Source organism: Misgurnus anguillicaudatus, chromosome 4 (genome assembly GCF_027580225.2).
Source record: "Misgurnus anguillicaudatus chromosome 4, ASM2758022v2, whole genome shotgun sequence".
NCBI classification, from domain to species: Eukaryota; Metazoa; Chordata; class Actinopteri; order Cypriniformes; family Cobitidae; genus Misgurnus; species Misgurnus anguillicaudatus.
The window spans coordinates 9378781-9392318 of NC_073340.2; the positions used below are offsets into that span (position 1 = coordinate 9378781).

General features: G+C 38.2%; 1 protein-coding gene across 3 annotated transcripts in view; it reads left to right on the forward strand.

Moving 5' to 3' along the window:
• The window catches only part of dnah9 (dynein, axonemal, heavy chain 9), a 260170-nt gene that overhangs the window by 209886 nt on the left and 36746 nt on the right, over positions 1-13538 (forward strand). For all 3 annotated transcript variants that reach the window (XM_073866631.1, XM_073866632.1, XM_073866634.1), the window contains exons 57-61: positions 1756-1896; positions 3398-3568; positions 3664-3786; positions 12060-12253; positions 12860-13008. In XM_073866631.1, coding sequence (XP_073722732.1) covers positions 1756-1896; positions 3398-3568; positions 3664-3786; positions 12060-12253; positions 12860-13008 — 778 coding nt within the window. The remainder of the gene's footprint in view (positions 1-1755; positions 1897-3397; positions 3569-3663; positions 3787-12059; positions 12254-12859; positions 13009-13538) is intronic.

Below are 13538 nucleotides of genomic sequence, written 5' to 3' on the forward strand. Positions count from 1 at the left end.
TGTCGGATTGCTTGAGGGTGAGTAAATCATCAGTTAATTTTAATATATTTGGCTGGGGTATTGGTTTAAGGCTTATAATGCGTGCTATGTTACGTATATATTGTGTGCTATAATTGCTTTAAATATGAAAGTCGCATTTTAAAGAGTTAATAAAAATGTTCATAATATTTTAAATAGTTAAGTAATATTAAAGGTAGGTGAACAGAGTAAAATCTGACTTAATTACTTATTGTAATACTTGCACATATGGGGGCGGTTTCCCGGACAGGGATTAGTCTAGTCCTAGACTTAAACACTTTTAAGAGCTCTCCAAACTAGGGGTGTAACGGTACGCAAAAATCACGGTTCGGTGCGAACCCCGGTTTTGAAGCCACGGTTCGGTTCATTTTCGGTACAGTAAGGGAAAAATGCAAACATTAAACTGCAGGTTGTTTATTACTATAAACTTTATTTTACAATTGTTTACACTTTTTTAAACACTTTTTATTAAAATATAACATATAAAATATATATAAAATGAAAAAAATAATAAATAAAATACTACTGCAAAGTTCTTTTTAAATTATTTTATAACAGAAGGTAACTCTTTTCTTAACCTTCTCTTAAACTTTTTCTACTAAAACCTTGAACTAACAAATTCAATTCCAGAATACATTTATGAACTATTAGCCTACATTTTTGCCACCAAAAATTTTCTGTTTTGATTTATTTTGGATTGTTTAACTCACAGTTGAACCATCTCTGTATAAAAATAATATTACTGCTCTATGTGTAACTGCATAGCAAGCAACATGATGATATACTTATTATACACTCATTTTGAGATTAGTGAGCTGCATACATAGCCATCTTTGATCTTTTGCACGTTTCTCCTAATCTTTGCTTGTGTCGTCAATGTAAGCTGTGATTTAAAATAACGAACCCCTCCGCAGCTGAGTAACAGCTGAGTAAGCCCGGGTTACAGCTCTTCTCTGTCCCGACCAGCTGATCGCATTGGCACAATGATATGATTGACGTGATGTGCAGATGAAAAATCTGATCACGCATTCCTTATTCTCGCTGTCACAGAAAGCGCGTCTGATGATTGCGTAGCAACGAAAGACGCGCATCCTCTCACACACTTTTGAAAGAACAAAGCAGCGCATTGACACGCGTTTAACATGTGCTTTTAGATACGACACGTAAACGTTTCCATCAATAATCAAACGGATATACAACTAAGTAAATAAAAATCTTTCTGCGGGCCGAATTATGTTATATGTTTGACAGAAGACTTGCGCTGAACGCGGAGACTTCCGCCACTTAAGATGTTCGTGCGGAAACGCACGTATTATGTTCCGCACAGGCACACACAAAATGCATTCGGCCTTTCGGTGCACGTGTGCACCGTGCCGAAAGCCCTGAACCGAAACGGTCCAGTTCGAATACACGTACCGTTACACCCCTACTCCAAACTGAAAACAACTTGCACTTACATATCTTAAAATACATCAGTGCCCTTTGTTTTACCTCAAAATGCACACAGGTAATGTTTTTAGTAAGGCATGTTTGTTAAAACTAGTTATATTTCCTAATTAAACTAAGGCCTAGTCCTGAATTAAGCAAATCCTGGTCCGGGAAACCGCCCCATGATGATTTTATTTTTAGTTTTGGTAGTTGTCAGTACAGTTTGACTTTCCCAAAACACTTTTTTGGGATAATAACAAGCATGGTACTCCGCTTGGCTACTATATGTGTGTGTTTGCATCAATACAGGTGAAGGAAGCCAAGGTGACTGAGGCTGAGATCAATGATGCGAGAGAGCACTACCGCCCAGCAGCGGCCCGAGCCTCGCTTCTGTACTTTATCATGAACGACCTCAATAAAATCCACCCCATGTACCAGTTCTCTCTTAAGGTACCTCCCGACCGTTGACCCTGAACCGCAGACCGGTTCTTTTAAAAACTTGTTTTTTATTTCCCTGTTCTCAAGGATTTAGTTTGTACCACAGTCTTACTTTATTGTATTTTCTCTGTCCTGGCTTAGCTGGGGTTTTATTACACCGTGTTGGGTCCCGTGCTAACACAGCTGTGTTCAGTCACACTGAGCTACGGTTTTTAATATAACACGCTCTTATATTGTGCAGGTCTTGACTGTACTGAAACCACTATTAAGGGGATAGAAAATGTTATCAAGTTGGTACAAACCTGTATAGACGGTTTCATCGGACGCACGTGATACACGTCTGGATCCAAACTTTACTACCGGTTTCGTTTTTTTAATGGTCTGACTAGTTGCTAAACTGATCTGTTGAACAAATGGCTTGTTGAAATTAACACATTTTTTGGTTTCCTAGGTAATCTATGTGTTATGTTTTTTGCTTGTTATATAAATAAACTACGTTTTAAAGGCGGAGTCCACGATGTTTGAAAAACGTTTTGGAAAAGGAGACGGGCCGACTACCAAAACACAGTTATAGCCAATCAGCAGTAAGGAGCGTGTCTACTAACCGACATCCTTGCCGGTGTTGCGTATGTGTGGGGCGGGTCTATCAACACAAGGTCCAGATTCTATTGGGGTAGGGGCGTGTTTGTTTAGGTGATTTCAAATATCAACATTGGCTTTCAAACATCGTGGACTCCGCCTTTAAGGACTTTGTTGTTATTTATTATTAGCGGAGTTTACCGGAAGTTACGTGCGGACCGCGACAGCTGCTTGTTTATGTTGTTACTGCTGAAACCGTCTATAAATTTCTTTGTTCTGTTGAAGATATTTTGAGCAACTTTTGCAACCAAAGCACCATTGACTTCCGTAGTATTTTTATTTCAACGGTGCTCCTTCCTGCTTTATTACAAATATCTTCCAGTGTGCTCAGCGAAACAAAGAAAATGTATAAAGGTTTTTAACAACTAGTAAATAAGTAAATGGTGTCCTGCAGTTTAATGTACCGTACAGTGCCATGACAAAATAGTTGTGTGATATTCCAATCAAAGTTGAATGTAATTGTTTCTTTGTTTAAAATGTTTTTCAAAAGGGATTTCTATACTCGGCACAACAACAGAATTCTGTTGAAAGCTCTCAATGTTAATGTCAAAAACAATTTTGCAGGCAATAATGTGAAATAGATTATGAATGTATACCCATTTTGTCTACTTTCTGTGCATGCTTTCCCATCATTGTGCTGATAAGATACAATCTACAGCTATCAAAAAATAATTGCCTCTTCCCCGTTGTACAGATTTATGCCGAGAAATCTTCCTCAGAAACCTGTTAGAAAAATGTCTCATTAGAGAATGAGAAGGAAAACAAACACAACTGTATTAAATTGCTCAATTTATAATTCTCTAGGTGTTTTCTACCCATCTGTCTAACAGCTTCATTCTTCTCCTTTCTGCTTTTGTGTGCAACTCACGTCCAGGCGTTCAACGTCGTGTTTCAAAATGCCGTACTAAAAGCCGCCCCGGATGAGACCTTGAAACAACGGGTCCTAAATCTGATCGACAACATCACATCCTCTGTATTCCAGTACACCACCCGTGGACTCTTTGAGTGTGACAAACTCACCTACACCGCCCAGCTTGCCTTCCAAGTGAGCTGTTATTTCATTACGTCTAACGGATGACAAGCAATAGTCATAAAGACTGTAACATATGCCTTGTCTCTCCGGTATTCATCTCCATTCAGGTCTTGCTCATGAATAAAGAGATCAATCCTAGTGAGCTGGACTTCCTTTTAAGGTATCCGGTCCAACCTGGATTGACCTCACCAGTGGACTTCCTGTCAAACCATTCCTGGGGTGGAATTAAAGTGAGTTATTAAATATATATTGCTTATTTTGGGGACACTTACTGTGGGTCCTCCACTTTAAATATTTATATGTACTAAAAGAGGAAAATGTCATCGCAGGAACCTGTACCAGTCATCTTTCTAAACTTCAATAGGGATTCAACAATACAGTTAATCTAGTGTTCAGTACACATCTTGATTTTTAAACCACAGTTTTCTGTTTGGTTCTTACCACATTAAAGTGTTTTTACTTTAAAGGTGCAGTGTGTAATTTTTAGAAGGATCTCTTTACAGAAATACAAAATAATATGCAAAACTACATTATCAGTGGTGTATAATGTTATGTGTTTGTTACCTTAGAAAAATGTGTTTTTATTTACATACACTGAGGGTCCCCTTACATGGAAGTCGCCATTTTGTGCCACCATGTTTCTACAGAAGCCCTTAATGGACAAACTTTGTTTACTAAGTTGTTTCCATCGATGACATGTTTTTCCGGTGACGGCTACCGTAGCTTTTCTGTGCGTTTCAAAAGTGAGGGGTGAGCAGTGGACTGAGCCGTTGGTTGCAATTTTCAACCTCACCACTACAAGACGCTAAAATTTACACACTGCACCTTTAATCTATGCTTAGGCGACAATGAGATGTTAAGAAAAAATGGTTTTAATTGCATTTCTCTTGATTTCACGTAAATGCAAAAATCATCTTTTAGTCATTTTTTATATAAACATACATAAGTTGGCCATTTAAAATAAATATACCTAAACTTAACAGTACTGCTGTACAGTAGCCTGCAACATCACTTTGTTGTGTACACCATACTGCATATTCATATCACGTTCCTCGTTCTAGATAACTTGCGGGATTTAACTTTGCGCCATGTGCGTTCTCAGTGTACGGATTACGCAATTGAGGCGATAAGAACACGTACGTGTCATTCACATCGCCCCATGCAAATTCGCCTATGTTTGCGTCTTTGCATTGACTTTGTATGTAATCTACTCACGCAAATAATTAACCCACACTACAGTAATAGCCTTTTAAATGAATCCTCACGCTTTATTGCTTCTATATCATATGTCTATTTCTATTTTAAGTGCAGTGATGTATTTGTGTTTCGCATTCATCCAAAATTTTGGATTGCGTTGATTGCGTGGCATCTTAGCAAACAGACGAGCTGTTTGTAGTTGACCCGCTCGCTCGTGTTCTTTAAACCGACAGAGAGCGACTCAAGCAATCAAGTCCAAAGCCAACACAAAGTAAAGGAAAGAAGTAGTTGGCTCGAACAACCCTGGTGCTTGTAACATCAAAGCTTGATATATAAATATGATAACATGAATAAAATCTCTTAAATATGTCTTTATTAAACATAATCATTTCATTAATGTTTGTACTCAACAAACTATACAGAATTGTTTTTTTATTTTTGTTTCAATGGTACGTTCAATACAAATATAAGAAAATAATTCTGAATCATATGAAGAGTTTGGTTTCAAAACGCAATAAATTCATTTTGACTAATTTAGGTAAAAACGTGTTTTCTATACCAAGTAAGATGAAAACCACTATTTTCTGTTACAAACTTTCACACAGCATCTTTAGGTTATAAAAACATAAACAATTCAAATCCATAACTTGCTTTTCAAAGATTTATTATAAAAACTGATTATTTTTTCCACAGAATGCAATAAATCCATGACCAGTTTTTTTTCAAAATGCTATAAATCTATTGAATCAATGTATAAATGTGCATTTATATTTGCCAGGTTATATTCATTTAGCTGACAGAACGCTAACTTTGTCATATAGTCATTGCTGTGGTTATACTTTGGACGTCGTCGTTTAATATTTTTCACAGCAATCAGCTGTTTTAGTCCTGCTCGATTTTCTTTGACTTTGAGTAAAATAATGCAAAGGTTTTCATAAGATCCTCTGGGGTCAATGTGTTAGCACGAGAGATGCTTGATGCTGTCGGGAGAACAAGCAACCAGCTCCTGAGTGCCTCTCGTGTAAATTAATTTATTAGATGTTGATGGCTTAAATTTCTTTCCCTGTCAAAGAAAATCACCACAGGTTTTATTAATGCTATTTTGCTTTTGTTTGTTTGGTAATCACGAAGTACAAGATGAGGAAAACTAGGATTCGGTGTACTCAACGTGCCGCCATGGTTTGTTTACATTGCGTGGAATGGTGCGCTGTGATTTGTTAAGCGGATTTATTGCATTCTGCAGAAAAGGAGGAGTGGCGTTTATGGCGTTTTCGGAAAAAAGGGAGAAAAGATGACAGAATAACATGGCAGATATTGTATTTTGCGTAGAATTAAGAATTTACTTTTAAATACTGACCTGATATAATACTGATTTTGGCAGTAACTCTATTTTTTATGCCGTTTATCGCGATTTGGTACCAAACTCTTCATATTTAAAAGTGTTTTAAAAAAGTTTTAAATGGCAAAGTTTCCATTCTTTAAGTGTCAGATAAATAGTATATGCATTGTTTTGCGTGAATTGATCAAAGAGATGTGTCACAGGCTTGTCTGCGCCGCCAGAATCACATGGAGGTCGGTCATTTTCGGATACGGGGCCGCGCGCGTGGTTATAAAAATGCAGTGCACAACCACCCATTCCGCGTTGACATAATTTTTGCCGTGCGCACCAACGCACTCAAGCGGATGCGTCAAAAACAATACTGCTTTAGCATCTGCCAATCAAACAGAAAAATAAATCTTGATAACTTATATCAGGGGTCTCCAACCTTTTAATGGGCTACCACAATGGATAAAACAATCTGGAGGGCTACATTTTGATAGTCTACTCAAACCTTTTTTTGTTTTTATTTTACTTGTTGATAAGTTTTAGTATTGTTTAAAATGTTAACAGACGTAAACCAAGCCAAGCTAATGTAAAAAATATGTAATAAATATTACAATTGAGACTATTAATAGAATGTGCTTTGGCGGGGACATCACAGTCTCTGGCTGCGTCCGAAAAATCTAAATTGCTGCTTTGTGAGGCAACTTTCCAAGGCAGGAAGGCATCAAGGCATGTCCGAATTCAATGTTAGGTTTACTTCCTGTCTTCTGAGATACCTATGCGTGGGCGGTACAATAAGAATGTGATTTGTCGAGCCTGGTCGAGTTCAAAAAGATAAAATGGCGGCCAAGGAAGCGACTGGAGCACAAATTTAGTGTAAATAAAGGTATATTTTCACATTTTACACCTTTTAATTGCATTTCTAGTGAGAAATTAGTATTGTAGTTTTCAAATATGTGATTAGTTATCACAAAGGCGCACTCTGTTTATATTTCAAACACACTGCCTTTGAAGTGTGTCTGAAAGTCTTTCTCTAAACTGCCTTCATGCTTCCGAAGTCACTTCCTCATGAGGCAACGAGTCGCTGCCTTGAGTTTTCGGACGCAGCCTCTGTGTCGGCTACCTGTTGCAATTCACAGTCTCACCACTAGATGCCACGTTAGAGATCCCTGACTTATATTATACTTATATACCTACATTAGTGCATTTATCAAACCAGGCGATTTAATTATATACCTAGTTCCTTTAATTATTAATAACGATTCATAATTATTATTATAAAGAGCTGAAATTATTTATTGTCAATTTTAAAGATTGCAGTTTGAGATAATTTTTAAGTAGCCTATTGTGTACTTCACAAACTAAAATAATACTGATATCATAATTGTATTACATTACGTTGTATTAACCTCAAATTTATTCTTCATTAAAAATTATATTCAGTTATTTATAATATAATGCCATTGTAAAAAATCCAAGTAGTTTTAATGTAGCTAACTACTTTTTTTAAATGGGTTAGCTTGGGTGTAGTTTAACTACATTTACTGGTAAGTAGCTTGTAGATTATCTAACTACAATTTCAGAGTAGCTTCTCCAACACTGCTTAAAGCCAAGATAAGCTGTAATGTCAGGATTTACAGTGGGGCAAAAAAGTATTTAGTCAACCACCAATTGTGCAAGTTCTCCCACTTAAAAAGATGAGAGAGGCCTGTAATTTTCATCATAGGTACACTTCAACTATGAGAGACAAAATGAGGGAAAAAATCCAGAAAATCACATTGTCTGATTTTTTAAGAATTTATTTGCAATTTATGGTGGAAAATAAGTATTTGGTCAATAACAAAAAAGCAAGATTTCTTTCTCTCACAGACTTGTAACTTTTTCTTTAAGAGGATCCTCTGTCCTCCACTTGTTACCTGTATTAATGGCACCTGTTTGAACTTGTTAGCAGTATAAAAGACACCTGTCCACAACCTAAAACAGTCAGAATGCAAACTCAACTATGGCCAAGACCAGCGAGCTGTCAAAGGACACCAGAAACAAAATTGTAGACCTGCACCAGGCTGGGAAGACTGAATCTGCAATAGGTAAGCAGCTTGGTGTGAAGAAATCAACTGTGAGAGCAATTATTAGAAAATGAAAGACATACAAGAACACTGATAATGTCCCTCGATCTGGGGCTCCACGCAAGATCTCATCCCGTAGGGTAAAAATTATCACCAGAATGGTGAGCAAAAATCCCAGAACCACATGGGGGAACCTAGTGAATGACCTGCAGAGAGCTGGGACCAAAGTAACAAAGGCTACCATCAGTAACACACTATGCAGCCAGGGACTCAATTCCTGCAGTGCCAGATGTGTCCACCTGCTTAAGCCAGTACATGTTCGGACCCGTCTGAAGTTTGCTAGAGAGCATTTGGATGATCCAGAAGAAGAGTGGGAGAATGTCATATGGTCAGATGAAACCAAAACATAACTTTTAGGTAGAAACTCAACTTCTTGTGTTTGGAGGAGAAAGATGCTGAGTTGCATTCAAAGAACACCATACCTACTGTGAAGCATGGGGGTGGAAACCTCATGCTTTGGGTCTGTTTTTTTGCAAAGGGACCAGGACAACTGATCCGAGTTAAGGAAAGAATGAATGGGGCCATGTATCGTGAGATTTTGACTCAAAACCTCCTTTCGTCAGCAAGGGCATTGAAGATGAAACGTGGCTGGATCTTTCAGTATGGCAGTGATCCCAAACATACCGCTCGGGCAAAGGAGTGGTTTCATAAGAATAATTTCAAGGTCCTGGAGTGGCCTAGCCAGTCTCCAGATCTCAACCCCATAGAAAATCTTTGGAGGGAGTTGAAAATCTGAGTTGCCCAGCGACAGCCCTAAAACATCACTGCTCTAGAGGAGATCTGCATGGAGGAATGGACCAAACTACCAGCAACAGTGTGTAAAAACCTTGTGGAGACTTACAGAAAACGTTTGATCTCTGTCATTGCCAACAAAGGGTATATAACAAAGTATTGACATAAACTTTTGTTATTGACCAAATACTTATTTTTCACCATAATTTACAAATAAATTCTTAAAAAATCAGACAATGTGATTTTCTGGATTTTTTTTCTCATTTTGTCTCTCGTGGTTGACGTGTGCCTTTGACGGGGATTGCGGGCCTCTCTCATCTTTTTGAGTGTGAGAGCTTGAACAATTGGTGGCTGACTGAATACTTTTTTGCCCCACTGTATTTTCCATTTCAATTGTGATTGCTTCCAAGCTTTGTTCATTTATAAAATGTGTGACCCTGCCTGTGAAATCACAGCTAAAGTCATTTTTTGTGATCTGTTTTCTAAATAAGATAATCTCCTATATAATTTAAAGAGCATTCTGAAAAAATATAATTTTAAAATCTTTAATTTTGACAGAGTAAGATCATGTCAAAGATTGAAATCAATGTGAATTCAATAACTTTGATGCTACTAATCTCATCATTAGATTATGAGACTTTAGCCTGAATTTCACAGACACGATCACATGTTGTTATTTATTCCCATTCTATTTATTTTTACAGTTCTCTGATTCATTTGATATAGTCGTGCAGATGAAAAGTAGTTGCGACGCTACCATTTTAAAGAAGCTTCTCCAGCAATGCTGTCCCTTTAAGCAGCATCAGCTTTATCAGTTTCCTGAGCAACTAACTTAGATTTACTACAGAAACCTAGAAACCCTACTGCAGTTCTCCAGCACAGCTATCATCAATGTTGTTGAGAACGTAAAAGAGTCTGGAGTTATTTTAGCAAGAGGAAATCCACAATGTTGCTCAAATGTGCCATTAGGATTTAGTGTCTCCCATAAGCAAGGTTTTTTTGGATTATGAGTCATCATCTCCTGCTGCTTTCAGCATCTTTGGGTCGAGCCGTCCTCTCCATACGAAAGGGATCGGCATATGTCACAATGTTTTTCTTCCAAGAGAATATAAATATAGCTTTGCAATAGGAAAGCCTCATTTCTGCTGCCTAAGCACTTCTGCAGGGCTAGTTTATGAAGAAACACATTCATGTTTGCTCAGCAGTTTGTGGCATGAAGATACTTTACTTTGTAGTTAGATTTGATTAGCACTTTGACAGGTGCGATGATGGTGCATCTGAACTTTTTGTTCTCATTGAGGCTTTTATGTCTGTCTTCATAACCTCTTTTCTTTTTGATAAGATCGCTCAATGTCCACTGGCATGCATATGCTTGCAGAATAATGCGTGCTGATAGACACGTTCATGTTTTTTTTTTATTAAAGCATCTATTCCATTTTCTAAAATGAAGTGTGCCATTTTTTAAATGTATTACGAAGTATTTTTTCTCATGCAAGGATAATATGCATTCGGCTAGAAATATTTTATAGTATAGCTTGATTTTCTCGAAAACCAACAACACTAAAGGGGGTCGCACAGAGGATGCGCAGCTCAACGCCCCACCGTTCTAAAATACTCAAACACATTGCTTTCTATGAGTATACGCACACCACACCGCCCAGCTGTGATTCAGGAAGTTGCTCAAATCCCTGTCGCGCCAAACAGGAAGTTTAACATTAGATAACATCATATTTATCCCAAATCATTAACGATTAACATTGGCTGCTAACGTATATTTAGCATTTTGAAGTAGACGCTATCCGACGATGCTTGCGCTATTTAATGTGCACTTCCAGTTTACGATACGCGGCGTGACGCTGAGCTGCGCAGCCGGTGTGCGACCCCCTTGAGGCTCTCTGATTCTCAGACATTGCTTAGTTTGTTTTTGCATCGCATCCTCCCTCATGGTACGTTCACACCAGATGCGAATAAAGCATTAACCGTGAGTGATGCAAAGACGCGATAGACATCCTGCGGCATCCTGATCGTTTTGTGTGAATTGAGCGTTTCGCGTGAATTGAGCGTTTCGCGTGAATTGAGCGTTTCGCGTGAATTGAGCGTTTCGCGTGAATTGAGCGTTTCGCGTGAATTGAGCATTTCGTGTGAATTGAAAAATCTGAACTTTGGCGGATATTCGCGTTAACCAATCAGGAGCTTGCTCTAGTAGTGACGTGGTTACAACGTAGGGTGCTGAGGCAGAAATACAAAACTACAATTCAGGCCAATCAGAACTTACAGATTAGCTGGCCAATCAGGGACACAGAGCTTTTCAAATTGATGAGTTTTGTACCAAATCAATGCGTTTCAGAAAGATATAGTGAAATCTGGAGCTACAAAAATGTACTGTATGAGGAAAATAATGTGTTTTTAACCATAAACCATGCCAACAAAAAAATGCTGTCTTTAGCAATGAAATAGGTGCTCTTTAAAGGAACACACCCACATTTTGGGAATTTAGCTCATTCACGGTATCCCCCAGAGTAAGATAAGTCCATACATACCTTTCTCATCTCCGTTCAAGCTGTAACTCTTTCTGACGCAGCCCCCGCTAGAGTAGCTTAGCACAAAAACTGAAAATGAATGGCTCCAGCTAGCAAACTGCTCCCAATAAGTGACAAAATAACGCGAACATTTTCCTATTTATGTGTTGTGATTTGCATAGTCACACCATGTACAAATAACAAGGTCATATGAGACACAGCCATCCTTAACAGTAGGCCAAGTAGCAGTGCTTCGTCTTCTGAGAATATGGTTCCCAGTATGTATACTATGAAAAGATGGCTGTGTCTCATATGACCTTGTTGTTTGTACACAATGTGACTATACAAATCACAACACATAAATAGGAAAATGTTTGCGTTGTTTTGTCACTTGTTGGGAGCAGGATGCTGGCTGGAGCCGTTCACTTCCGGTCTTTGTGCTGGGCTGGGCTAGCAGGGGGCTGCGTCGGACGGAATTGCACCACGCGCGGAGATGGGAGGGGTATGTGTGGACTTGTCTGACTCTGGGGGATTAAGTGAATAAGCTAAATTCCCAAAATGTGGGCGTGTTCCTTTAAAAAACACAATGGTGTGATATGTTGCAGGCTCTCTGTAATATGGAGGAGTTCCATAATCTTGACCGGGACATTGAAGGGTCAGCTAAGCGTTGGAAGAAGTTTGTGGAGTCCGAGTGTCCAGAAAAGGAGAAGTTCCCTCAGGAATGGAAGAATAAAACAGCTCTTCAAAGGCTATGCATGATGAGAGCTTTGCGTCCTGACAGGATGACCTACGCTGTCAGGTCAGACGCCAACCCATCTATAAAACACTGTTGATGAGATTCTTTCATCTATGTCATCATCTTTGTCTGATCTTCAAGCTTTAAAGCTGTGTTTTACAGAAGTATGTGTCGTGATATTGTTATCAAAAGTTAGTGCAGCAGTGTGAAATCTGCCGAAATATATTCGATAGCCATGCCAACTTGACTGATTAACAAAAGTCTTAGCCCTCTGGCAACCCTGTTGATGGATAATGCACATTTTGGTTCGAGAGAAGTCTTGAGAGGATCGTCATTAAATGTTGTTTAAGATAATTTCAGAACTTTTTGTTATATTAGCATTTTTTCATTGTCCACTGGGCTCGACATATATTGCTATTGGCATCAGCCATTAGTTAGTTGGTGTGTTGCTGATGTAGATTCTGTACTGCATGACCTTTAGGCAATGCTAATACAATAAGATTGGGTGGGCTAGTAAGTTTTAAAGATTTATTCTTTGGTTTTTACATAATTTTTATATTTACATAATATGTACATTTGTATTAAGATGTGTGTCATAATTATGACATTTCCTATTTGATAAAACCCCAATGAAGTCCTAAATGAAAAACCCTGTTTTTTCCTATTCAGAGATTTTGTGGAAGAGAAACTGGGCAGTAAATATGTAATGGGACGATCTGTGGACTTTGCTGTCTCTTTTGAAGAATCTGGAGCTGCCACACCCATGTTCTTCATCCTGTCACCTGGGGTAGACCCCCTGAAGGATGTGGAAAAACACGGTACTGATACTTTAAAGAGGTCCTAGCATGTGAATCAGACTTTTTCCATGTTTATGTACTATAATTGGGTCCCCAGTGCTTTTTTCAACCTAGCCAACATGAAAAAGAACAAACCGCTCACTTTGTTTTGGTAAACCATTCTCTGCAAGCATGTGTAAAAAAAGGTCATTCAGATTTCACCTCTTGTGACGTAGGTATTGAGTCTTATTACAATAATACTGTCCCTTAATCTGCACTATCCAACCATGACACTGCCATTTAGTGTAAAGAGAAAAAAATGTACAGCACAATTGAATTTCAAAAAAATCATCATCATGGCGATCACTGTTTGCATTTCATTAGCTCGTTTGCATTTTAAAGGACACACCCATTTTTGCTCACACCTACAAAGTAGCAATTTTAATATGTTATAATAAATTATCTGTGGGCTATTTTAAGCTAAAACTTCACATTTGTACTCTGGGGACACCAAAGACTCATTTTACATCTTTAAAAAAATCTCATCATATGACCCCTTTAAAGAGGAGATT